This window comes from Stegostoma tigrinum, chromosome 17 (genome assembly GCF_030684315.1).
Source record: "Stegostoma tigrinum isolate sSteTig4 chromosome 17, sSteTig4.hap1, whole genome shotgun sequence".
Classification (NCBI taxonomy): Eukaryota; Metazoa; Chordata; class Chondrichthyes; order Orectolobiformes; family Stegostomatidae; genus Stegostoma; species Stegostoma tigrinum.
The window spans coordinates 35,446,084-35,472,242 of record NC_081370.1 but is presented as its reverse complement, the minus strand read 5'-3'; the positions used below and the strand labels follow the sequence as shown (position 1 = coordinate 35,472,242).

At 40.5% G+C, this 26,159-nt stretch overlaps 1 protein-coding gene across 2 annotated transcripts in view; it reads left to right on the top strand.

Annotated features, from left to right (window-relative positions):
• si:ch211-210p4.6 (malignant fibrous histiocytoma-amplified sequence 1) overlaps positions 1-25,908 on the top strand; it is a 30,823-nt gene extending 4,915 nt beyond the window's left edge. Inside the window, exons 4-11 of one of the 2 annotated variants that reach the window (XM_048545098.2) lie at positions 569-755; positions 4,349-4,527; positions 7,442-7,929; positions 9,143-9,300; positions 16,995-17,157; positions 22,360-22,475; positions 23,085-23,182; positions 24,153-24,275. In XM_048545098.2, the coding sequence (XP_048401055.1) occupies positions 569-755; positions 4,349-4,527; positions 7,442-7,929; positions 9,143-9,300; positions 16,995-17,157; positions 22,360-22,475; positions 23,085-23,182; positions 24,153-24,167 (1,404 nt within the window). In that variant the 3' untranslated portion in view covers positions 24,168-24,275. Of the gene's footprint in view, positions 1-568; positions 756-4,348; positions 4,528-7,441; positions 7,930-9,142; positions 9,301-16,994; positions 17,158-22,359; positions 22,476-23,084; positions 23,183-24,152 lie in introns of both variants that reach the window. The other variant, XM_048545097.2, reaches the window with a different exon arrangement.
• Positions 25,909-26,159: the final 251 nt, after the last annotated feature.

Here is a 26,159-nt window from a genome sequence, read left to right as displayed (position 1 = left end):
TCCTCGTTGATTTATAATGGTCTCTGGCCCCCACATCAGCCTCAGCCGTTTTACAGAGATGCCACATCCTACTAGAACCTGAGTGAATTAGGAAGTGTCAGTCTCAGTCTTCATTCCTTTTCCAGTTTGCTTCACAACGGTCAGACAGCAAACTACAAGAGTCATGGTCATTATCCTGGTGCCAGATATAAATTACCGCATTTATTAAACTCAGAGTCCATACTTTCCAGAAGTCACAACTTCTGGTTTACTCGTCCAGCAACATAAATACTATGCCTTCCCCTCCAAATTAACCCTCCCCCGCACTCCTCCTTCACTCCCTTCCTTTCCTCATTTCTTCATTCTCCCTAGTCCCTGTCTCCTACCTTCCCTCCATCTTTGTTTTTCTATTTTTCATCTTATTCTTCCCTCTTTCTTTCCCTTTCTTCTATCTAACCCTCCGTCCTTTCACACATGCTTTGCCCCCTTCATTCCCTTCCTTCCTCCTTCCATCATTCCTTGGAAAATTGAGAAGATATTTGAGAATTTGAACAGGGTTGAACTAGAATTGGTCATCTTTGCCCTGCAGGTTTTGGATCTCATTCCTGTTGACTGCACTCAATATGATGCTATAAACAAGGCTTGGATGCAGATTCTAGAATCAGTTCGGAATACAGATATTTTCCCAAATGCAATCCGGACACTTCCAGTCACTTACAAGAAGGTGGAAAAAGCTATTACTGGACTGATTGAAACACAAAAAGTTCCATTTCATGGTAAGGATTATTCATTTTACACAGCACTGGGGCTTGTCTCAACGCTGACAACAATCAATCATAAGAAAATAAGAAATAAGAGCAGTAGGCCATTCAGTTCTTTCAAGGCTTTTCTACTTCAGCCACAACGTCTGAAATATCCCATGTCCCTAAATCCTCTTAGTACCTAAAAACTAATTGAACTCTGTCTTGAATATTCTCAATGACTTAATAGTAACTGCTCTCTAAGATGGAGAATTCCAAAGATGTACAGTCTTTGAAAAAAACTCTTCATCTCAGTCCTGAATACGTCACTGCACACTAACCAGTTCCTGATGAAGGGTCTACGCCTGAAACGTCAGCCTTCCTGCTCCTCTGATGCTGCTTGGCCTGCTGTGTTCATCCAGCTCTACACCTTGTTATCTCAGGTTCTCCAGCACCTGCAGTGCCTATTATCCCTGCTCTTCCCTCGCTCTTTCTTCATTTCACATCTCTCCTAAAAGTACTGATTCTCACTGGAGTAGAGTTCCACACGCATTGACTTGCATTGGCTTTAAAGATCATATTTTGTCTATTTTTATTGATCAAGGTGCTCTTTCACTGAAACGCAAGCACTCTAACAGAAATTTATTATGCAACAGATAGAATAAGATAGAAAAAAAAAGATAGAATAAACTGAGCTACTTAGGTGTAATACAATTTGGGAGATCTCAAAACACAGTTTAAAATGACAATCCCATCATTCCCAACACCATCAATTTACAGTACCCACAAATACCATTCCCTATCACATCTATTGGTTTGGTCAACTATTTCTTGTAATTTGAGAATCTGATAGCATCTCCCCTAATTATTCACACAACTGAACATAGATTTTCTCAGTTTCAAATAACCCTTCAGGTTATAGACAAACAATTCTGGTCTGAAGCTTTCAAACCTGATCCTTACACTGAAGTAACCTATTTCCTAACTGCCCTGAACTGTCTCCTTTCTTGAGGAGATACTGTTTTTGCATCTAACTCTAACCAGGGCGTTAAACAGGCTTTTAATTGTTTAAATTCTGAATCAGTAGCATTTCTATGAAAGGAAAAGGGTTTAACATATCAGCCTCATTCTCTTCACATTCATTTTTCCAGCTTTTTTTAAAAAATGCATCCGATAACTGAATTTATAACTCAATCATTCTCCTGTTTTATAGACTCCTTGTCTTCCTGCCTAATTCTATGGGCCTGAGACTGGCCCTGACACAATGAAGGAACAATACAGGATACTGATTCTGTAACGTTTCAGTTCCTTTTACCTCTACTCATTATATCATCAGCACTGGTGAAGTCAATATTAGTGAACCTGCCGGAGAAAATTGATTCCATTATTCCCATTACAACTTCTACATTTACCAATTCACTTTTTAATCTCACTGATTTGCAACCTCCACATATGCATCCAGTCAATATTTTGTCCTTCATTAACCTCTCTGAAGGACAAATAGTATTATCAACCAGCATCAATGGACTGACTTGGTTCAGTGTTTCTCAATATCTTTATCGGTTTACCCCCTGATTCTAAGCATAAGGAGTCACCCTCCTTTTGAGACAAAATACTCAGAACTCCTAGAGATATGATTCTTTTTGTCAATATTAAATAAAGTTGTTTTTCAGCTGTATAGAACCATCTCTTCCTTCTTAGTACATTCCAAGGAAATATGTTCTCTACTGCTGTCATTTTAATACCTATTTCTGTTGTTCTGAAGATGTTTTCACTAGTAGGAGAGACTAAGGCCTGAGGGCACAGCCATAGGGTGAAGGGACAACGCTTTAGAACTGAGAAGAGGAGGAATTTCTTCAGCCAGCGGGTGGTGAATTGGTGGAATTCCTTGTCACCCGAAAATCTGGAGGCCAGGTCATTGTGTGTATTTAAGACAGAGGTAGATGGGTTCTTGATTACTCATGGGGATCACGGATTAGGTGGAGAATGTAGGAGAATGGGGTTGAGAAACATGTCATCCCTGATCAAATGGCAGAGTTGACTCGATGGGCCAAATGGCCTAATTCTGCTCCTACATCTTATGGCGATATGGTATATAGTACACAGCCACAGGGTGAAGGGACAACTCTTTAGAACTGAGATGAGGAGGAATTTCTTCAGCCAGAGGGTGGTGAATTGGTGGAATTCCTTGTCACCCGAAAATCTGGAGGCCAGGTCATTGTGTGTATTTAAGACAGAGGTCGATGGGTTCTTGATTACTCATGGGGATCAAGGATTAGGTGGAGAAGGTAGGAGAATGGGGTTGAGAAACATGTCATCCCTGATCAAATGGCAGAGTTGACTCGATAGGCCAAATGGCCTAATTCTGCTCCTGCATCATATGGCAATATGGTATATAGTACACAGTCATAACTGTAATTGTCTAAAGCTCTGAAACAAATCTCCTTCATGTCATCTGCCCATCTACCTTCTCGGAGGAGGTAGAATACCTTTCGACTCCATCCTCTGGAAATGTTATCACTGTGTATAAAGTCTAAGTTAAACCAAGTCTTTCATTGGAATCAGAATTATCCTTTGAGCTATTACCTTACTCTTTCTTCTTTACTTTAAACCTTTTCTTTGGTCAGATCATGTTGTTTAAGTTACCTTTCTCTTTGGAATTCAACTGTTTTTATTTCCATCTCCCTCTATATTTTGTTTGCCTCACCTTCATCTTCCTTTGGTTTACTTTCTCTCATCAATTTCCAATGTCCTCTGACTTCCCTTTGCGTCACTTTCCATTTCAAATGTTCTTAGCTCGGTGTCCTTTCCCCTATTGTCTGCTTTTTGTTCTCTCTTTTAACTCATGTTTTCTTCCCTAACTTTATCTGAGATAATTCCAGCTGGAACACCCCAATTTCAGGTTTCCTTTTTTCAATTCTAACTCTTACGAGGTCCTGATTTTACTTCTACCTTTAATTTATCTGCCAGCCATTTCAGTTTAGCTTTAGCCAAAAATTTCAGACAATCCACTGCTATATCTTTCACCTTCAGCAAACTCTCAGCAACATTCAAAGCCATCTCCAAATTCCATGCAATAATAAACATCACTACAATGCAAAGGTTGACGTTTTGGGCCTAGACCCTTCTCACTCTTCCTGCTCCTCTGATGCTGCTTGGCCTGCTGCGTTCGTCCAGCTCCACACCTTGTTATCTCAGAAATCTCCAGCATCTGCAGTTTTTACTACTTCAGAAATATTGACAAGTTATCCATGAAATGACCATATGCACACAGACTAAAGCTCACTTGGTACTAGTTCAAAATCCAAACTCTAAAATAAATGATATTAATATGTTAAATCACACAGTTTACATCACAACTTTCAATACAATCCGACACACACTAACTCTTATTAGAGCACAGTTCCACTTACATTAGTGACTGGGATACAGTTCCAGAGACAAACTGTCACTGGGACATAGTTCCACAAACACAGATTCACACTTGGGTACAGATTCTACAAACACTGATTCTGGACCACAGTTCCACACAACGTAATTCCCACAGGCATACAGTTCATCCACATAGATTCCCTAGCACACAAGTTATACAGGCGCTAACTTTTAATGTTGTGGACTTTTAACAACAGGAACTGTAGCACTCGATGAATTACTGGAAATGGTAAATGTTCACAACATTGACAGCGAGCAACTGGAATACATTTTGAGTTATTTGCATCGGATTGGGTTAATTCTGTGGTTCCAGAATCTGCAGGCTCTAGATAAAATTGTATTCCTGAAGCCATCATTTCTGATCACTTTGTTTAAGGTAAGTGTCAGACTGGGTTCACTCCTGTTTTCATTCTGTTTGGGATGAATGTCATTCTTGGATCACTTCCTCCTTTCACCATTCATGAAATGGTAGATACAGCACAGAAGGAATCTGTCACCTCTGTACCAGCCCTTTTGGAAGAGATATATCACCAAGTTCAGTCTGTCGGCAATTCTCCACATCCTTGCAAAGGTTTCTAATTCACGTCCAACTATCCTCCAAAATTTCCTTTAACATCTGCTTCCACAATGCTTTCAGGAAGTGTAATCTTAACTTGGAATCTTAACTCCATATGCAGGAAGTCTTTCCTACTTCTCTCTAATTACTTTGCCAAACATGTGAGGACTCAGACAAAGCAGAGCTTTTCCAAGGCCAAAGTGCTCAGGTTCAGAGTGGTGAAGGTCGGGATGTATTATGAATATGTAGAAAGGGATGAGACTTGAGGGATTGGGGGAAGGGTGAAGAATCAAGAGGGGTTCTGCTACCCATGAGTCAGTGAGGGCTTGTGATCTTTCACACCTGAAAGAATGACAAAATGCTTTTTTTGTTAAAGTCCCAAGTAAGATGGAGGAGGAAATGAAGCTGTGGAACAGTTGGTTAGCTTAGAGATAGAGGGAGTGAGCTCATAGTAGCTTTGAGAATACATCCAAAGAGTGTGGCAATAGCAAAGTCTTGAGGAATTCTCTATGTTACCTGAGATTGTAACAGGAAGGGTGGAGTTGGATTCCTCAAGGAATAGGTTGAACCTAGGATAGTTGCTGAGGAAGGAAACATGGCTGTAAAATGAGTTTTACTTTAAAGATACGAGAGGAGGCAAACAGAAAGCAAAGAAGGTGGCCAGGTTGGGAGGACCAAACAGAAGTGAAGTTGGAAAGGAGAGCAGATTTTTGTCAAAGTAGGCATTCCAGAAGAGAAGTGGTAATGAAATAAATAGCACTATGCAAGAAAAACACCTCAGATGCTGAAAATTGAAAAAAAAAACAAAAATGAATGGATGGAAGATATCTGCATGTCAGAGAGCATCTATCAGATGAAACCGAGTTAATGTTTCAGCTTGATAACCTTTCATCAGATGCCCTGAAGCCATCATTTCTGATCACTTTGTTTAGGGTAAGTGTCAGACTGGGTTCACTCCTGTTTCCATTCTGTTTGAGATGAATGTCATTCTTGGATCACTCCCTCCTTTCACCATTCACAAAATGGTAGAAACATACAGCACAGAAGGAATCTGTCAAATCCCACTACTCCGTGAGCTGCACCAAAAATGTAAATGTCTTAAATAATCACCAAAGCGGCAAATTATTTTTTTTTACTACTGTTATCTGGAACAAAAGAGACCTTCACCAGCTTCTTTAATAAAGTAAAGAGAAGCCTATTTATTAGAAACAAACTTATGGCTTAAAGAAATGGTAAACCTGGTTATCAACTGAACTACTACACAGATTTAAACTATATCTCCTGAAACCCACACAGACATAATTCATACACAGACAAGGACAGACAACTCTGCAGAGATATCATGGGTTTCAAAATTAGGCAAAAACAAAAGAACAACACTCACGTAGGGGCAGGGGTTCGAATGCAGAAGAAAGAATGGATTCACTTCTCAAAGCTCCTGTGATTTCCTGTCAACGAGATCCAATTGCCAACAGTCACAGAATGTTGGAAAACATCAGCCTAGATTTCACCTTCAGATTGGAATTAGTTACGAGTATTGTTATATTCTTGATAGTGCATCTGGAACAATTTCTGCATTATAAGGTTTGGTTAGGATACTGATTGTGGATGATCAGCCATGATCATAATGAATGGTGGTGCTGGCTTGAAGGGCCGAATGACCTACTCCAGCACCTATTGCCTATTGTCTATTGTTAGCAAATTAATTCAGTATATCGAATTGCAAATTTAGAAAGGCCAACGGTTTATGATCAGTGTAAATTTGTGTTTCTTTGTGGTACCGATAACATGAATTTAGTAACATTTAAGAGCCAACAATAATCCCAGAGCTTCCTTTTCCACTCGAGAGTCTTCCTACGTGTCCATGACTGGGTGATACTTTGGCCTCAGTTTGTTCTGTTCATTTAAGGATCTCTTGTGATGCAGTGGTGTTGTCCTTACCTCTGAGTCAGGAGTTGAAGTCCCAAATTGTAATAACGTCTCTGACAGGTTGATTGTAAATATCTAGAAGGTGCACTGCGCCGTTAGATAATGAGTTTTTAAAGGGAGGCCTCATCTGTCTTTGCCTGGCAGATTAAAGAGTGTATTGCCACTGATGGAGGAAGGACAAGGGTTTTTTGCCTGGTGTCCTGGCATTCGTCAGCACCAAGCTCACCACAAATACTTATTATCTGCTTATTATTACATTTCTCTTGGTGGACTCTTGCTGTCTATAAACTGATTTGCATTTTATAACAATTATCGCAGTTCAAAAAATACTTTGTTCGCTGTAACATGTTGAAATTGTGAAAAGCCTTTAGAAATCTGAAATAAAAGACAGAAAATGACAAAAATACTCACAGTAAATTTTGTAAGGTCTTTCGAGCGAGAAACAGAGTTAATGTTTCAGGGCTAAGGCCATTGATTAGAACTGTGAAAAAAAATCACAGACCCAAAATGTGAAATGTATTTCCCTCTACGGATGCTGCCGTTTGTGCTGAATATTTCCAGCATTCGCTGTTTTCATTTCAGATTTCCATAGTATTTTACCCTTATGTTACAGAACTCTTTCTGTGTTTTTCTTTTCTATCTCCCTTCTAGGGAGATTTTGTGATTATATATGAAATAACGTGAATGTTAACAACAATCGCTAATGAAAACTCTCTAATACACGTACCAGTGAGTAAATAGGGAAAACGGACTTAAAGTTACATAAATTGGAATGTCTTTCCAATCAATTTCTTTGCTATTTCAGATGATTGTTCGCCATGATCTGTTAAACCAGCTGAACAACATCCCAGCCAAAACACTGAAAAAGGAATCAGCCATTAAGCCAGACCAACAAAAATGGATTGTTGACTTTCAGACTAAAGCAACTCTACACCATAAAGCCATCATGGTACTTGTCAAGCATCAACTGAGGGTAAATGGTAATAAAGAGCTGCATGAAATTGCAGAGGACCTGATTGGAGATGACCAAGAAAAGGGCAAACTCTTCCAAATATTGGAATATTTTGATATCTGTCTTTCTTCAAAACTCCAGGCCCTAAATCCTAATGCACCTGAGTTCAGACCAGGCCGCCAGTGGTTACTGCCAGATAGTGCACCGCCTCTCACCTACTTATTCCCAAGTTACTTGACTGATGCAAAGGTGGTATCAAAACAGTGGAATGAAGACAGCGATGACGATCTCCATGTTAGAGCATTCTTCTTGCCAGAAATTCCACAAGGATTCTTCCACAGGTATCACTGCTCTTAACCTTTTTACTGTTCCATTTTTCTCTCCTCTGTTAAATGCTAATGGGGGATGGGACGAAGGCTCATGAGGAACAGGTCTCTCCACAATATCTAGTGTGAATTTATCTTAGAATCCCTAAAGTGTGGAAACAGGCCCTTTGGCCCAACAAGTCCACACCGACCCTTTCAGCATCCCAGCCAGACCCACCCCATATAACCCACCTAATCTACACATCCCTGAACACTACAGGCAATTTAGCATGGCCAGTCCACCCAACCTGAAGATCTTTGGACAGTGGGAGGAAACCCAAGCACCCCGAGGAAATCCATACAGACACAGGGTGAACGTGTAAACTCCACACAGACAGCCGCCCAAGGGTGGAATTGAACCTGGGTCCCTAGCACTGTGAGGCAGCAGTGCTAACCACTGAGCCACCGTGCCACCCAAACAATGAGAAAGATGATGAGTTTGGGAAACCTGAGAAACGGGACAGACGTAGGCCATTCATCCCATTTCACTATGTTGTTGATAAGACAGTCGTATCCTGAGCTAGCTTTACATTTCAGAAATTCTGTGTACCTTCAGTATTTGCAGTCTGGCTTCTTTATAAGTTTACATTAATTAATTTAAATTGCATTTTAAATCAGTTTTGTCTTAACAGATTTGGATTTATTTAAGGAATAGAACTTCATTGCAGCTGTACTGAAAATAAATTTTGTTAAAAGTGATGTTGCATAAACCTTTGGCTCCTGGCCTAAATGTACCTTGATTTAAAATATTTCATTTTTGTCCTCAGATCCCTCACCTTGCCCCTGCCGAATTAGCCCATTTGTGATGTCAGGGTTCCTGTCATTCTCAATTCTTCTTCATCCATATTGTTAATCTCTCTGGCATTGGCAGCAATACCTGTGGTAGTCTGGTGTTTAAGCTCTGGAATTCCCTCCTTTTTAAACCTCCCCATCTTTCTGTCCATTCCCGTATTCCTTCAACATGCGTCTTAAAACCTACCACTTTGATCAAACTAGTTATCACCTATCCTAGTATCTCCTTATTTGGCAACTATATGGTAATGCTATATTTGATGTGCCGTGGCAAATTTTACCATCTTAAAGGCGCTATATAAATGCAGTTATTTTTGTTGTCGTTGAACATCACTTGGCAGTTGGCAAGTGCTCATAAGACAATCCTTTTCCTAATTCTCATCTCCACTTTTCACAGGGTAACAATAAAACTGTGTAATTTTATTTGCTCTCACTGGGTTGGAAAGGAGAGGTGCCTGGTGATATGTAATGGAAGGAAGCTGCTCCTGAAGGAACACAATGAAGAAGCCAACAGTTACATTGAATTCCGCTGTAAGGAGAAGGAAGGGGAGACTGGTAGGAGTGGTCACACCCTTTTGTTTGCCTGCCCTTTTGTGAACTGGGGAGACTGTTTCAATTAGACTTTAGTATAAATTAAAATGGAAACAAAGAACATGGATGTTGGAGATCTGAAACAAAAATAGGAAGCACTGGAGAGACTCAGCAGGTCTGGCAGCATCTGTACAGAGAAAATCAGAGTTAACGTTTTGAGTCCAGTGACCCTTCTGAAGTGAAAATTCCTGGGAAGGAGTGGTATTTATGTTGATGATAAGGTGAGGTGAATGTGAATAGAGTACATGGAAGAGGTGTCCGGAGAGAGAGAGAAAGACAGAGGGAGGGAGGGTAGGATAGGCAAACAAAGAAATTGCTGATGATAAATTGAGAGAGAGGGATGGATTAGGTGTGCTAATGAGAAGAGTAAATAGTTGAAAATGAGTTGCCTGTGCTGGAAACAATCCGTACAAGAGAAGACCTAGAGGTGTGGGGCGTGGTGACAAACATAGAGCACGATGCTCCCATTCTGAAATTGTTGTGTCCTGGAGGCTGTAAGGTACTGAGGCAGAAGGTGAGATTTTATTCCTCCAGCTTGCGTTGGGCCTCCTGGAGCAGTGCAGCAGACCTGAGACAGAGATGTTTACATGGGAACATGGTGATGTGTTGAAGTGACAGGCAACTGGAAGCTCACGGTCATTTTCACGAACAGAGTGTAGTCGTTCAGCGAAGTGCCCAGTCTGTGCTTTATCTCCCCATTGTAGAGGAGACTGATGTGCTAATCCATTGCATTAAAACTAGTTAAAATCTCAATTAAATAAGTAAGGGGAATGCACACTAACCCTTAATATATTGCCTGTACTATGTTGCCCTCAACTGAACTCAGTATGCTGCATAGATGCTGGATGATAACAGATTCAGATTTATGTGATCACCAGCACAACAGTTTGCATTTATATGGCTCCTTTGACAAAGTTAAATGTTCCAAAGTGTTTTGCAGTAATATTATGGAAAAAAATATTGACATTGAGCCACACAAAGAATAATAGGTCATGTGACCGAAAGTGGTAGGTTTTGAGGAGCATGTTAAAGGAGCAGAGGTGCTGGAGAAATGGAGGGAATTCCAGAGCCTAGAGGCCATCCAGCTGGAAGCATGACCACCAAAAGTGGGGCAATGAAAATCAGGCGTACACAATGGGCCAGAGTTGAAACACCAACAATTTGCATTTATATAACACCTTTAGCCACAATTAACAATGTCAGAAGTCGAGGGTGGGCTTTTTGAGGAGAGGATGTTTGTGGACAGATTTTCAAGTGGAGTCCGGCAGTACTTGAAGAGAGGGAAGAGCTAACAATATGAGCTAACATGAGGCCAGGAAAGGACTTTTCAGTGATTAGATGCTTCGTGGCAGTTGGTCAGAAGCAATAAGAGGGTTCTTGCACATTCCTGATTTTAACAATCCACCATTGGTGGCTGTAAAAAAAAAATTGCCTGGATTCTAAACTCTGGAATTCCCTCCCCGAACCTCTCTTCTTCCTTTAAGACTTTCTCGAGGACATCTCCTTTTGGCTACAACATTGGTAATCTCACCAAATATCCCCTTAAGTGAATCACATGTCAGATTTTGTTTGATAAAGGTCCTCTGAAACATCTTGCAACATTTTTCTATATTAAAGGTTCTACATAATTGCATTTTGTTGTTGTATCAGTGTCTCTGTATCAGTTATCACTAGGTACTAAAATGCTTGTCATTACAGCAGCAGGGATAGTCAACTCACTCCTTATACAGAATGTAAATTATTCCTGGGCCTTGTCCTGGAACAGCAAAGAACATGTTAGGGAGAAAATCTACTTGAAGTCACATCTCTGCCTTTTGACCCCAGAACATCTGGCAGTTAGGAAGTTCCTTTCCTGATTTCGAGTTTGCTTGTCAGATGTTTTTAACTGTCCTAACAGAAAAAAATGCACATTCCACAAATAAAACATGCAAATATTGCTTTTCTGCTCAGTGTCAGCAAAGTCTTGAGCAGTTGCTGTGTGTGGTTTTCTCACTCTTCAGCTTGGCCGCAGTCTCAGAGAGCAGTTCCCACAGCACGGTGTCGGATCATTGTTTCCAAAATCACTCACTGCGAACAGTTTTCTGAGTGACAGTGACTTCCAGAGATATTACACCTTGTATACTCACTGTTTGAAAGTCAACATGTGTCTGTGTCATGAAGCATTAGCTCCCTAGTTTACACATGGAGGAAGCCATTTTTCCTCTTAAGCTCTTCCGCCATTCAAGTAGATCATGGCTGATCTGTCTCTTAACCTCATTTGCCTTCATTTGATACAATCATCGTGAGAGACTGTTAGCTACATGTAGTCCATGGGAGTGAAGACAAGTTGTTTCACCCAGGTTAGGAAATTGGCTGGTTAGCAGGAGACAGAGATCAGGTCTGATTGTAATCACTCTAATTGGCATGATGTGAGGAGCAATGATTATAATAATGGGCATTATCATGTCTATCTGGGTTTACAAACTATAGAACACCTTCCGCAGTGTGTCATGTAAGCAGTTACAGTAAGGTAGAGTCTGAGACGTTGACATCATCAGGTCACATGCCATGATGCAGTGATGATATGATGAACATGTCTTTTACAGATACATTGTATTCTAGCTGTGAGACCAAACTCAACATCAACTACTCACAGTACTCATTAATGACTTAGATGAAGGGATAACAATAATCTACATTTGCTGACGACAGAATGTTAAGCATTATTGTAGATGAAAGTGTAGAATTACAAAGTGATATTGATAAATGTGTCAAATTATGGCAAATGGATTTCAATGTAAATAAACATAAGGTCATCCATATTTAGATCTAAAAAGGAAAAAATGGAGTGCGATGCAAAAGTAGAATCAGTGGAGGCTCAATGAAATTTGGGATTTAGGTACATAGGTCATAAAAGAATTATGAACAGGTACCAAAAATAATCAAAATTCTGATGGGCTATGCAGGTCTTCATATCGAGAGCCTTGCAATATGAGTGAGTCATGTTACAGTGATAGGAACTCTGATTAGACTTCATCCAGAGCCCTGTTAACAGCTCTGGGCACCACATGTTAGAAGCATGTATTGGATCTTGGACAGAAATTGTTGGGCTCCAAGGTGATAAACATATGAATTAGGAGTAGGAGAAGGCCATGGTTGATCTAATTACTTCACATTCCAGTCTATCACCAGGTAGCATGGTGGCTTAGTGCTTAGCATTGCTGCCTCACAGCACCAGAGACCTGGATTCAATGCTGGCCTTGGGTGGAGTTTGCATGTCCTTCCTGTGTCTGTGTGGGTTTCTTCTGGCAGCTCCAATTTCCTCTCACAGTCCAAAGAAGAGCAGGTTAGGTGGATTAACCATGGGAAATGTAGGGTTATTGGGTAGGGGAGTTGAGTCTGGGTGGGATGCTGTTTGGAGAGTTGGTGTGGACCTGTTGGGCTGAATGGCCTGTTTCCACACTAGGGTTTCTATGAAAAAGTTTCACCCTCTTACTTATTAAGAATCTATCAATCTCTACCTTAAAAGGACTCAAAAGACTTTGTTTTAATGGTCTTTTGAGGACGAAGCTTTCAAACTCTCATCTCTGTGAGAAAAGAACCTTTTCAATTCTGCCTTAAATTGATGACCATTTTTTCCAAAAAGCCAATGGCTCCAAATTCTAGATCCACCTATAATGGTAAACATCCTTTCCACATCCATCTGTCAAGGCCCTGAAGGGTATGATATATTTCAGTCAGGCTGCCTCTCAATCCTCTAACCTGCAGTGGATAAAAGCCTAGACTATACAACTTTCCCTCATAAGACAACCTGCCCAGTCCAGGTGATAATCGAGTAAACCCTCTTTGAATTGCTTGCAACAGATTTACACCCTCACCCTTTCCTGAATAAGGATATCAATACTGGACACAGTACTCTAGCTGTGGTTTCAGCAATGATCTATATGAAGCATAGCCTCCATCCCTTTGTATTCAATTCTCCTGACGATAAATGATAACTCAGTAAAACTTTCCTAAGTACTTGCTGTACCTGCATACTAATTGTTTGTGACTTCTATGCCTCTGAATCTTAGAACTTTGCAATCTCTCACCATCTCGGGGGTGTGTTTCTTTTTTATTCTTCCAAACAAAATAGACAATTTCACATCGTCCTACATTGTCCACTGGACAGATCTTTACCCACTCAGGTAAGCTACCAATAGCATTCGTAGCCTTTTGAAAGCACATTCACAACCTACTTTTCTACCTTTGTGTCACCAGCAAATTTAGAAAGCACAAGTTCCATCCCTTCATCCAATTCATTTCTATAAATTGTGAAGATTGAGAGCCCAGCACTAGTACCGAGGACACAACACTCTTCACATCTTGCCTGCCAGTAAATGACAGTTGATTCCTAGTCTCTGTTTTCTACTTTTTAGCAAATTGTCCATCTATGTGAATATGTTAAGTTCTACATCATAAGTTTTTAGTTTCTACAAGAGGCTTTGATGCAGCCCTTTATGAAATCTTTTCTGGAAATCTAAGTACATTGGCCATGCTAGAATGCCCATAGTGTTCAGGGATATGCAGACTGGGTATATCAGACATGGGAAATGCACGGTTGAGTCTGGGTGGGATGCTCTTCAGAGGGTCGGCGTGGACTTGATGGGCCAAATGGCCTGCTTCCACACTGTAGGAAATCTATGAATTTCCACAAGTTCCCCTTTCTCCGTTGCACATGATATGTCCTTAAAGAACTCAAATGAACTGATTAAAAAAACGATTTTCTTTTCATGAAACAATGTTGACTCTGCCTAATCACTTTGAACTTTTCTAAATGTTCTATTACAAGATCTTTAATAGTAGCTTCTAACATTTTCCCTATGACAGATGTTAAGCTAACTAACTGGTCTGTAGTCTCCAGCTTTTTTGTCTCTGTCCCTCTTTGGACAAAGGAGTTATGTCAGCTATTTTCCAATTCGATGGAAACTTCCCAAAATCTGTGGAATTTTGTAAAATTGTAACACCTCGCTAACTATTTCATTTAAAGCACTAAAATGAAATCCTTCAAGATTTAAGGATTTGTCAGATTGCAGCTGCCAGAATTTGTTCAATTCTACTTCGCTAGTGATTGTAATTTTATTTTGTCCCTACTCTCCCCTCATTTCCTGACTTACAGCTATTTCTGGGATATTATTCATACCCTTGTCGTGAAGACTGAGGCAAAGTACCTGTCCACTTCACATGCCATCTCCCTATTTTCCTATTTTAATTCCTATCACTCACTTTCGATAGGACCAATTCTTACTTTTTAAGAAGAAAAATCTATCGAAACGTTTACAATCTGTTTCTAAATTTCAAGTTAGTTTTCTCTCGTATTCTAGTTTTCCCTCCTTTTTAATGTTGTAGTTGTTTTTGATATTTTAAAATATATTTTGTGCGATCCGTGTGCAACTGCATGTTTTTTCTTAAAGTTTGATAATGTCTTTGAGTTTTTTTTTAGTGAAGCACAGCTGGTTGGTCCTTCCTAGGGATATGTTTCTTTCTCGTCATTGTGTATCTGTTGTGTTCATGCTGAAATAATCCCTTAAATATCTGCCACTGCGCATCTATTGACCTATCCCTTTTTCTGATTTGCCAGATGACTTTAGCAAGCTCACTTCCGTGCAATCACAACTGCCATTTTAAAAATTAACATATTAACTTCGAACCCACTCTTCTGTCCTTCAAACTGGAAAAAAAGTTCAATCATGCTATGTCTGGCATCTTTGCCTTGACATCATTAATTAATCATTTCTCACTGCATGATACCAGGCCCAGAATATCCTACTCTCTGGTTGACTGTGTTATATCCTCTTCTAAGAATCTATCCTGTTAATATTCTATGAGCCCCTCATCTAGGCTATCTTTGTCCATCTCTTTTTTCAAGTGTATATGTAGATTAAAACGCTTCATGATAATTACTGCACCTTTCTGACTGGCTCCCAATTATTGTTTCCTTTACATTTTAACCTATAATACTGCTAGGCCTGTACATCAGTCCCACCAAAAGACTTTATGATATTAGCATTTCTCATTTTTACCCAATCAACATCTTGCTTTCCTGATATAGGTCATGCTCTCTTTTGTGTTAATACCATAAATTAATTAGCAGAACCACCCCTTTCTTAGCTTATTTTCCTAACTCATTTTCTGAACTTTCTGCAGTTGCCGTGTGTCACCTGCCCGGCCATGTTTATTGTGTCTTAATTCAGCAATTAGCAATTAACTAATTATTAGGTAAACAAATGTCTCTTCTCACTACCATTAACTAACTTTAAAAATAACATTTTTCTCAATTTCATCACCGTCCCTAACAGCAGTTACTTATCAACCAATCAGCTCGCACTTTCTTGTGATGTTCCTGTTTGATTTTGTTTTTCAAACCCAGCGTGTTTAGCCTCCTCCCATGTTAAGTCCTCCAGGTTCACCTCCTTCAACTGCTCTCCTCAAAGGCCTGGGCGCAGGCCACCTTCCCTGGGCTATATTTATCCTTATCCTTGCTCTGTGTATCTCCTGAAGGTCTGTCTCTGCTCACTGCTGTCTTTGAGGGGAAGTAATGTAGGCCGCACTTCCTGAGCTGTGTTTATCCTACCTCCCACGATGTATCTCCTGTAGGTCTGTCTCTGTCTGCTTTTCTCCCAAAAGACGAGATGCTAAACGACATGGCAAGGTAATGCAACTGGGGTTGTATTCACCACATTTCTGAAGTTTGAAGGGTGAATTTGATCAAAACTTTCAAAGCGTTAAGAGGAACATAAACAGAAGAGGAATGATTTGGGTAGTGGTTTGGGAGCCCAACACTAGGGGCCATAGTCTAAAAGTTAGAGCCAAAGCTTTCATCAAGGAAATTGGGAAACACATTCACACACAAAGGGTGGTAGGAGTTTGGATCTCTTCAGTAAAAGTCAGTTGATGCGAAATCAATCATATATTTTAAGTTTGAGATTGATTGATTTTTATTAGCCCAATGTATTAAGTGATATGGGGCAATTATAGGTGCATGAAGTTAGTTTGCAGGTTGGTTGTAATCCCATCGAATGGTCGAACAGGATGCAGGGACTAAATGGTCTCAACCCATTCCTATTTTCACAATCAGAGACAGAAGTGGAAACACAGAGAGTGAGTCAGTCACAGACAGAGAGGAAGAAAGAGAGAAAGAACAAGAGGGTTACAGTCTGATATACAGAGTGACAGCAAGGCTGAGAAAGACAGACCAGAAATCGAAGGACACACGGAAACTGAAACAGGACAATTTATGTCTCTGAAAAGAGATAGAGACACAGAGAGGGGGAGACGGAACAATTGAGAAAGAAAGGTGTACCCAAAATGACAGAGACAGAGAAGACAGATTTATAGAAACAGAGAGAGTGTGAGTGAGTGAGTGAGTGAGAGAAACAGGAAGACAGACAAAGCGATAGATGTGGGGACTGTCTCTCCAAAGACACAGAAGTTGATGGGCAGCAATAGAGATGAGTTAATTTTCAAGCACTGACGAGCTCTTACAAAACCAAAATACTGCAGTTGTCGGAAATCTGAAATAAAAACAGAAAATGCTGGAAATCCCTCAGGGGGTCTGCAGGGTCTCTGGAAGAGTTAATGTTTCAGGTCGACAGCCTGCTGTCAGAACTCACCTTCTTTTCCATATTTTCATGTTGCAGATTTTGAAGGACGATGGAGCCTGATTATGACGGCCATTGAGAAAGTGAAGAAAGTGTTAGAAGAGTGGCCTGGTCTCCATTACTCATTGAAAACACCCTGCAGAAACCCTTCCTGTGGGCATTACTTTGACTGGCCAGACTTGGATGAGAAAGGCAGAGACATGTAAGTTTTCATCTCAGATCATCTGCTCATCTGAAAATTTTAGATGGGCTGCTCTCAGTGGTTGGTAAGTGGTCCTTAACATGTTTCATCAGGTGGGAGAATGTGATGGAGATTGTAACATTGAATGGCTCAAAGTGACAGTGAAGGCTGCAGAACTGCGAACAAGAGAGAGTCACAGCTGGGAGAAATGCAATGTTGGTTGGACACAAAATAGGATATTACCCAGGCACGGGGATTGCACAGGATAGCTGTAGGGCTTTGCTGTTATTTCTACAGCAAAAAAATGACCTCAGATCTCTGGAGACAGAGAATATAATAGCAATGAAAGTTAAGCTAAGCCTTTATACTGACTTGGTCCAGGGTCAGTTGTGGTATGTGTTCAATCCTCTAATTTCTAAATTTTAAGCGAGAATTTCTCAAAAATTAGAAGAACAGAACTGGGATCCATTTTCGGCAAGGGAAGCCTACAACTTAATTTGAGACTCTAATCTTGAATTCAGTGTTTCATAGATCTACTTATGATATTATAGCTGAGCATTGCAAGCATTAATGGGTGCTCCAGGGCTATCCAAGGAATTCTGCATAGCTTTCCTCATTTAGATCTAAGCTGCCTGCACTGATCTAGTTTTCTTTGCTATCCTGCATTGTTCCTTTGAAGGTTATCACAAGCACAAAGCACAGCTCCTCTGTCCTTGTGATGGTAGAATAATGATTACGTTACTGGACTAGTAATCCAGAAACTTTAGTAATAACCTGGAAGCAAGGGTTCAATTCCTACCTAGTAGCTGTTTGAGTTTAAAAGTAATGAATTAAATCTAGAATTAAAAATCTGGAATCAGTAGTAGTGAACATAAAGTCACTGGGTTGTAAAAAAAACCTAGCTGGTTCACTAATGCCATTTAGGGGGATAAAAAACTTGCTGTCCTTACCCGATCTGGCTGCAAAAAGCATGCAAGAAGGCGTCAGACAAAACAAACAGGATAAGATCTTGTGGAATTAGAAGGCTATGGAAAGAAGATTGATAAATGGACATTAAGCAAAGGAAGTATGTTGGCAAACTGTAACAATGGGGTGCAGTAAGGATCAGTACCTCTGCCATTCACCATTTATATTAATGACTTCGACAAAGAAACTGAGAGTAATATATTCACGTTTATTGATGATGCAGGTAGGTGGGACTGTAATCTGTTAGAGGACAAAGAAGCTGCTCATAGATATGAACTGGTTAAGTGAGTGGACAACAACGGAGTACAATGTGGGATATGTGAGCTAATTCACTTCAGTAAGAATAATAGAGAAGTAGATTTTTTGTAAAGGCATGGCACTTGTAAATGTTTAAATTCTGAGAGACCTGGCTGTGCACATACAGGAGCAAAGGAAGCTAGAATAGGGTATAGTAAACAGTTAGGAAGGCGAATGGCATGTTGACCTTTATTGAAGAAGGACTATCAGAATAAAGGAATCTCACTGCAGTTATTCAGGTTTAACAAAGTGTGTAGCTGGATGAACACAGCAGGCCAAGCTGCATCTTAGGAGCACAAAAGCTGATGTTTCAGGCCTACACCCTTCATCAGACCCTTCATCAATTATTGCATGACTGAATTGTACCATGGACATGTCGGACAGGCTTTGAGCAGAGTGAGGCAAACAGTCAGCTCAAATTCATGATGCCTGTTACAGGAGGTCCAAATGTGCTGATGTCCGATTATGAAAGCAGTTGCTTGGGTAAAATCATTGCCAACATGTCCCCTCTAGACTTGCACACTAACTGCAGTCATTAGAATGTAGCTGTGGAGAGGATTAGACTGTGAAAGTGCACACCAGCATAACCCAATGCAGCAAGGTGCTCTGTTTAAAAGGAAATAAAGCTGTGTTATTTTACTGCAGAAGATGATTGGAATTTTGATGATAAATATTTCTAAAGATATGCATTGGTTGGAGCTCAAGCAGCTGCCATTCAGCACATCATATTTGTGTCATTGCTAACAGAACAAAAAGGAAGTGATGAACAGGTCGACTTAACATGACATCTGGTTTCAAACTGGGCATTCAAGGGGTAATATTCTGTTTTATTTTGTCATGTTATCATATTTCATTGTCAGGCCAGTCCCTGTTAAAATGTATTTCCCTCCCTGTGAAAGTGCAGACACAGTGGCCTCTTCGCCTCTTTCTGTGGAATAAATGTTATGTTGTTGTGAGCGGCTGCAGATTGTGGCTGTGATCCCATCCTCCCATCTTGCTGAAGGTTTGTGGGGCTTGACTGTAAAGAACACCTCAAGCTAAGTGTTTGCATTTGATAAATAAGCATGTAATTCCCTTGATTATTAATGCTGGGTCATAGAACATTATAGCACAGTACAGGCCCTTCGGCCCTTGATGTTGTGCCGACCTGTCATACCGATCTCAAGCCCATCTAACCTACACTATTCCATATACGTCCATATGCTTATCCAATGACAACTTAAATGTACCTAAAGTTGGCGAATCTACTACCATTGCAGGCAAAGCGTTCCATTCCCTTATCACTCTCTGAGTAAAGAGACTACCTCTGACATCTGTCCTATATCTTTCACCCCTCAATTTAAAGCTATGCCCCCTCGTGCTCGCCATCACCATCCTAGGAAAAAGGCTCTCCCTATCCACCCTATCTAACCATCTGATTATTTTATATGTTTCAATTAAGTCACCTCTCAACCTTCTTCTCTCTAATGAAAACAGCCTCAAGTCCCTCAGCCTTTCCTCGTAAGACCTTCCCTCCATACCAGGCAACATCCTAGTAAATCTCCTCTGCGGCCTTTCCAAAGCTTCCACATCCTTCTTATAATGCGGTGACCAGAACTGTATGCAATACTCCAAGTGTGGCCGCACCAGAGTTTTGTACAGCTGCAGCATAACCTCTTGGTTCCAGAACTCGATCCCTCTATTAATAAAAGCTAAAACACTGTATGCCTTCTTAACAGCCCTGTCAACCTGGGTGGCAACTTTCAAGGATCTGTGTACATGGACACCGAGATATCTCTGCTCATCTGCACTACTAAGAATCTTACCATTAGCCCAGTACTTTGCCTTCCGGTTACTCCTACCAAAGTGCATCACTTCACACTTGACTGCATTAAACTCCATTTGCCACCTCTCAGCCCAGCTCTGCAGCTTATCTATGTCTCTCTGCAACCTACAGCATCCTTCGTCACTATCCACAACTCCACCGACCTTAGTGTCGTCTGTAGATTTACTAACCCATCCTTCTATGCCCTCATCCAGGTCATTTGTAAAAATGACAAACAGCAGTGGACCCAACACCGACCCTTGCGGTACACCACTAGTAACTGGTCTCTAAGATGAACATTTCCCATCAACTACCACCCTCTGTCTTCTTTCAGCAAGCCAATTTCTGATCTAAACTGCTATATCTCCCACATTCCATTCCTCTGCATTTTGTACAATAGCCTACTGTGGGGAACCTTATCGAACGCCTTGCTGAAATCCATATACACCACATCAACTGGTTTACTCTCATCTACCTGTTTGGTCACCTTCTCAAAGAACTCAATAAGGTTTGTGAGGCACGACCTTCCCTTCACAAAACCGTGCTGACTATCCCTAATCAATGTATTCTTTTCTAGATGATTATAAATCCTATCCCTTATAACCTTTTCCAACACTTTACCAACAGCTGAGGTAAGGCTCACTGGTCTATAATTACCAGGGTTTTCTCTACTCCCCTTCTTGAACAGGGGAACTACATTTGCTATCCTCCAGTCGTCTGGCACTATTCCTGTAGACAATGACGAGTTAAAGATCAATGCCAAAGGTTCGGCAATCTCCTCCCTAGCTTCCCAGAGGATCCTAGGATAAATCCCATCCGGCCCGGGGACTTATCTATCTTCACCCTCCGTAGGATTTCTAATACCTCTTCCTTGTGAACCTCAATCCCACCTAGTCTAGTAGCCTGTATCTCCGTATTCTCCTCGACAACATTGTCGTTTTCTAGAGTGAATACTGTTGAAAAATATTCATTTAGTGCTTCCCCTATCTCATCTGACTCCACATACAACTTACACTACTATCCTTGATTGACCCTAAACTTACTTTCATCATTCATTTATTCCTTAACTACCTATAGAAAGCCTTAGGGTTTACCCTGATCCTATCCTCCAACAACTTCTCTGGTAATCTCTGAGGCTGAACAGGACTGTTTATGATCTCTGTATTTGACCATGATACGAACTTCTGATCACATGTCTGTACCATCACAAAGACTATCTCTTTCCACCTTTGTACCATTACCTGATTCCCATCTGCATTAGCTCATCTGCTGCTGAAACTCTTGTAAAGGTTTTTGTTACTTACAAGCTTGACCATTTCACTGGACTCTGGACTGTTTCACCTTCCGTAAACTTGAGGTCATCCCAAAATTCTGCTGCCCATCTGTTATCTCATACCAAGTCTCATTTCCCGATTATCCTGTGCTCACCAACCTAGGTTGGATCTTGGTCAATCAGGACCTAATTGTAAAAGTTTCAAACTTCTTTTCAAACCCTTCTACAGCTTCAACCCTCTCATCTCTAACTCTAATATCGTGTGCTACTAAAGCTTTTCAAGGTCTCTGAGCTCTTCCAGTTCTGATCTCTTACACATCTACCAATTTCTCTCTCTCTCTCTCTCCCTTAAATGTACCTCTAAGAAACCTCCACATTTGTCTATTTGATCTGCTATCTCCACATGAAGTACTGTGTCTCTGTTACTGTGTGGTTTGATCCCATGATATGAGTTTAGATTCTTTACAGACTGGTTAAGGAGAAGGCAAAGTCAAGGACTGTTTTTAGACTTAGATTTTGAAATAACACTTAATTATACACTAATACTGAATACTGATAATATATGGTCATCTTAGACGTACCAGGCTTTGACTTATAGTTACATTTGGAAGTGAATAATTCATTTTCTTTGCACTCATGTCCCTGTGATCTTCATATTTCTTCTAGACAGCTTCATTCTAGTGTGTCTTGCAGAATGTTGCTTCTAGTCTCTCTAAAGTCTAACGTCTGCCCAAACTATGACATAATTGCAAGGCTACTTTCAGCGTCCCAATCCCATTTCACAACAGCGTCAGATTTTGTGTGTTAGGGCAACTGTGACACATCATTGGATAAGTTACTACTTTAAAAGCACCATATGAATGCACTTTGTTGCTGTTAACAGTGAGCAGATCTTGGAGGAGAAGGAAAAGACATGTGAGAGCTGCGGTGAAAATTTCCAGACTGATCTCTTGTTCTGTACAAGTAAAAGATCGTGGGATTCCAATGGGACAGTTGAAGGTTAGTGATATTCTTCCAGGGCTCTTAAGAAATGCTGCGAAATATACTCAATCTGTTTTACCTGTCTGCACATCATTTTGTCACATTTTACAGTCTTGATGATCTCAGGATGTCTCAGAAGCCTTTGTAACAATTGAAATACTTTGAAAATATAGTCAGTGTTGTAATGTAGGAAATTGCACTGGCCAAACTGCATACTGTAAGTTTGCACAAAAAGCAAAAAAACTCAGATAATCACACTGCACAAAAGAAAGCCATTCTACACATTGTTTCTGTACCAGTTCATTGGAAGAACTACCTAACCTTTTTCCCACACCCCCTCTTGCCCCATGCCAATTTTTTTTTCTAAGTGCCCAGATAATCTGTTTAAGGTTGAGGCATCAAAGTATAAATAATGGCAGGTATTGCAAGATACTGGCAGCCTGGTTAGTGCAGTTTGGTTAGAGGATGGTGGGTGTGTTTGAAGTAATGAGTGTGTGGCCTAATGGGGCAGGAGTGGAGGGTTGAGCGTAGGATTATTCCGGATGAATCAAAATAAGTCAGATGTGCAAATCCTAACTCGACTGTCTTCCAGTGCTTCGGGTAAAGTTAATTTCTTTAATTTTACAGCTGCAAACAGCATCATGACTCAACAGACTATCCAAAACACTTACAATGTAACTGGAAATTATGTCAGTGGTTCCTGCACAGTGAATATAAAGGAACAGGTAAATCTGTAAGTTTGGCTGTTAGGGAACTCTGTTAGCATAAAATGCTGGAATGTTTCAATGGAACTGGACTGCTCATTCCTATTATTACAAGTCTGCATCTCACAGCTGACCTATTGAGGTCCATGCCTGATAGAGAATTGCATAATTAGTGCTGAAATTTTCACTTCGCCCAATGCTCACACTCTGACACTAAGCCAGTTAAACCAGATCTAATGGATGCTTAATTGGTTTATGTACTTTGCACTGGTCACTAACTCAGTGTAAGCTTAACCACTTATCTTCAATAGATGAGCATCTCTGCAAAAATACAGATGTGTAATGCAGAAAGTCACAAGAGTTTAGCATTGTCTATGGATAATCATTGTCATATACTCTGGTCACCTTCTCAGCGTTGACAATGCCATATCTACTGTTGTAAATTGTGCTGGTGGGGTTGGTCCTGTTTAAGAAGAGATGTCAGTGCTTGAGGGTGATGCGCCAATTTCAGGACCTTGGGTGAGAATCCTTCAAAGGCAGTAGAGGACAAGTCTCTTGGTGAGTGTCCTTCACTGTGTACCACGCTGATGCTCACATTAATGTGCTGCAGTTTGAGTCTGAGTGACATTCATACTTTAAATAATCAGACTCTCTTCAAGTAAGATTGAGACAACCAAACACCCATGTTGTCAGAAGAAATGGGAAATCTTTCACATCCATATCAGTTGGACTGAAATGTGGGAGCACATGAAAAGATTGAGCACATTACGTCAGGAGAAACGGCAATCTTGCAAGACTTTGGAAAGGTTACTATTATTTATTTGGACCTTGTAAGTGTGATACAAGGTCCAAATGGAACAGAAACTGTGTGCTTGATGTACAGTTTTAGCGGCTATAAAAACCTGCAGGAATAATGTTAACAATCCATTTTGGGAAATATTTGTATTAATTTGCAAATTAAGTTTGCAACCTAACTATTTTATTTCTGCAGGAATTCCATCAATAGTCTCAACCACTCTAAGTGAAAGCGAAGGCAGCATTTCTGGAACTGAAAGTGAAGAACTGATTGATTTGGAGAAACAAGAGCACATTTTCCTTGACCCCCATATCTCAGCAGCATTCAGTGACACCACTGTCCTCCCATACGTTTCAAACTGGACCTGCCTGCTCTCTGCCAAATCACAGAGGACCCACATTGTTTGGTCAGTCTGAGTTCCGCAGGGCAGTTTGGATCACACTGTTCCTGAGTGTGTGGGTATTTGGGCCTGTGAAATGATTCAGGGAAGATTCAACACCACTGGGATGAGGAAGCAATTGAGCACATTCAATTCTTTTGAGACCCTTTGTTAGTCTAAAAGGTTTTAATTGGCATAACACACATTTGAGACTATTTGAATATACTTTTTGAGACTGTTTACCTGATTTCATCCCCTCTGAGCCTTCTGAAGCAGGCTGTGTGGAAGCAGAGGTAAGAAGCCTGCCCCGGGATATTCATCGCATGTCTTTTGGAGGTTACATTAAGCACACTATATAAATGTAGGTCGTTGTTGTTGCAGCTTCTACCTTGCAAATCTGATCTCAGTGAAAATGGGGCCAATAACTTGTCGAAAGAAAGCTGTGATCAACAGATATTTGGGTGTTGATATTTATGATGAGGGATTGGCTGTTCAGTGTTTTGATAAACATAGAAGGAAGAGGATTCCTCCAGGCCTGAGATAACATCAGTACCCAATTAAATTTTGCTAGTGTATTTCCCAGGCACAGCAGGCCAGGTGGAGAGGATGTTCGGTAGCTAGGTCATTCACAGCAGGGGAGGGGAGAGCGGAGAAAATGGTGGGTGCTACATTGTTTTCTTCCGAGTACTTTCTTGACTCATATTCAATTGACAACTTCCAGTGCAGTTGCTTTCTGTTGTCAGCAGTGTGACTGTGCAACAGAGGAGCCAATGTGATCAGAATATTGCATTTTTCTTCTGAGCCGGGAAGGGTGAAAATTCGTCTCCTGCTTACTGACCGACACTGTCTTTCTTTTAAAGAATCTCATTCATGGCTTTTTCTCCCACTTTCTATGTCATCTCCTCCTTTCAACCCTTGAGATCTCAGCTCCCCTAATACTGACCTCTTTACTGTCCCTGATTTTAATCACTTCACAATTGTTGGCTATGCTTTCAGCTACCTGGGCCCCAAGCTCCAAAATTCCCTTATCACCTATTTATCCCTGGGTTGTGGTTCAAAACACTTCTTAGAAATCATTACTCTTTGACCAAGCTTTTGGCTAGCTATTCTCATATCAGCTGACATAGCTTGAATGTTTATTTTACACTGTAATATTTCTAAGGCACCTTGGCATAGTTTGCTATTAAGTACACTACATTAACACAAGTTGCTTTTGAGCATTAGGTCCTAACATAGTGATTGTAGAGTGTAGTGCTATTTCCTGAGATATATTCTACCCTCACTGTTAGAACTGTACTCTCAGTAAACCTGCTAATTTAATATCACTTTGAATTACCTTTGACTGTATATTTCTGTGCCACTGAATCATTTTAGACTGTTTCATTACATTCTGCTGTTGGGGTATATTTTACATGAACAGTGATAATGCCTGCACTGTGATAGCAGGAACCTGTGATCTGGGCAATAGAGTCAATCCCCATCTTGTGCAAAATTACTGAACATTGGGAAACTGTTTTATTAACAAGTATTTCCACTCATAAAATGCCTTCTTCAGTTTTGTATAAGTTCAAAAGAGAGGAAATCCTTAATAAAGAAATTACTTCTCTCCTCGCTGAGCTTCACTGTTTCTGACTTGTGACGTGTTAGTTATTGGATGGTGAGGTAATGGAAGAGTTAATGTTTGAGGTCTGGGACTTAGTTGTGTCTGTAAGAGATGAAATGCTAACACAGTACAAATCAGAATGGCTGGGTCTGGGATAAAGCCAGCACCAATGTAGGCTTGCATATGAACAATGTCAGCAGTCAGAGCCCAATGAGAATAT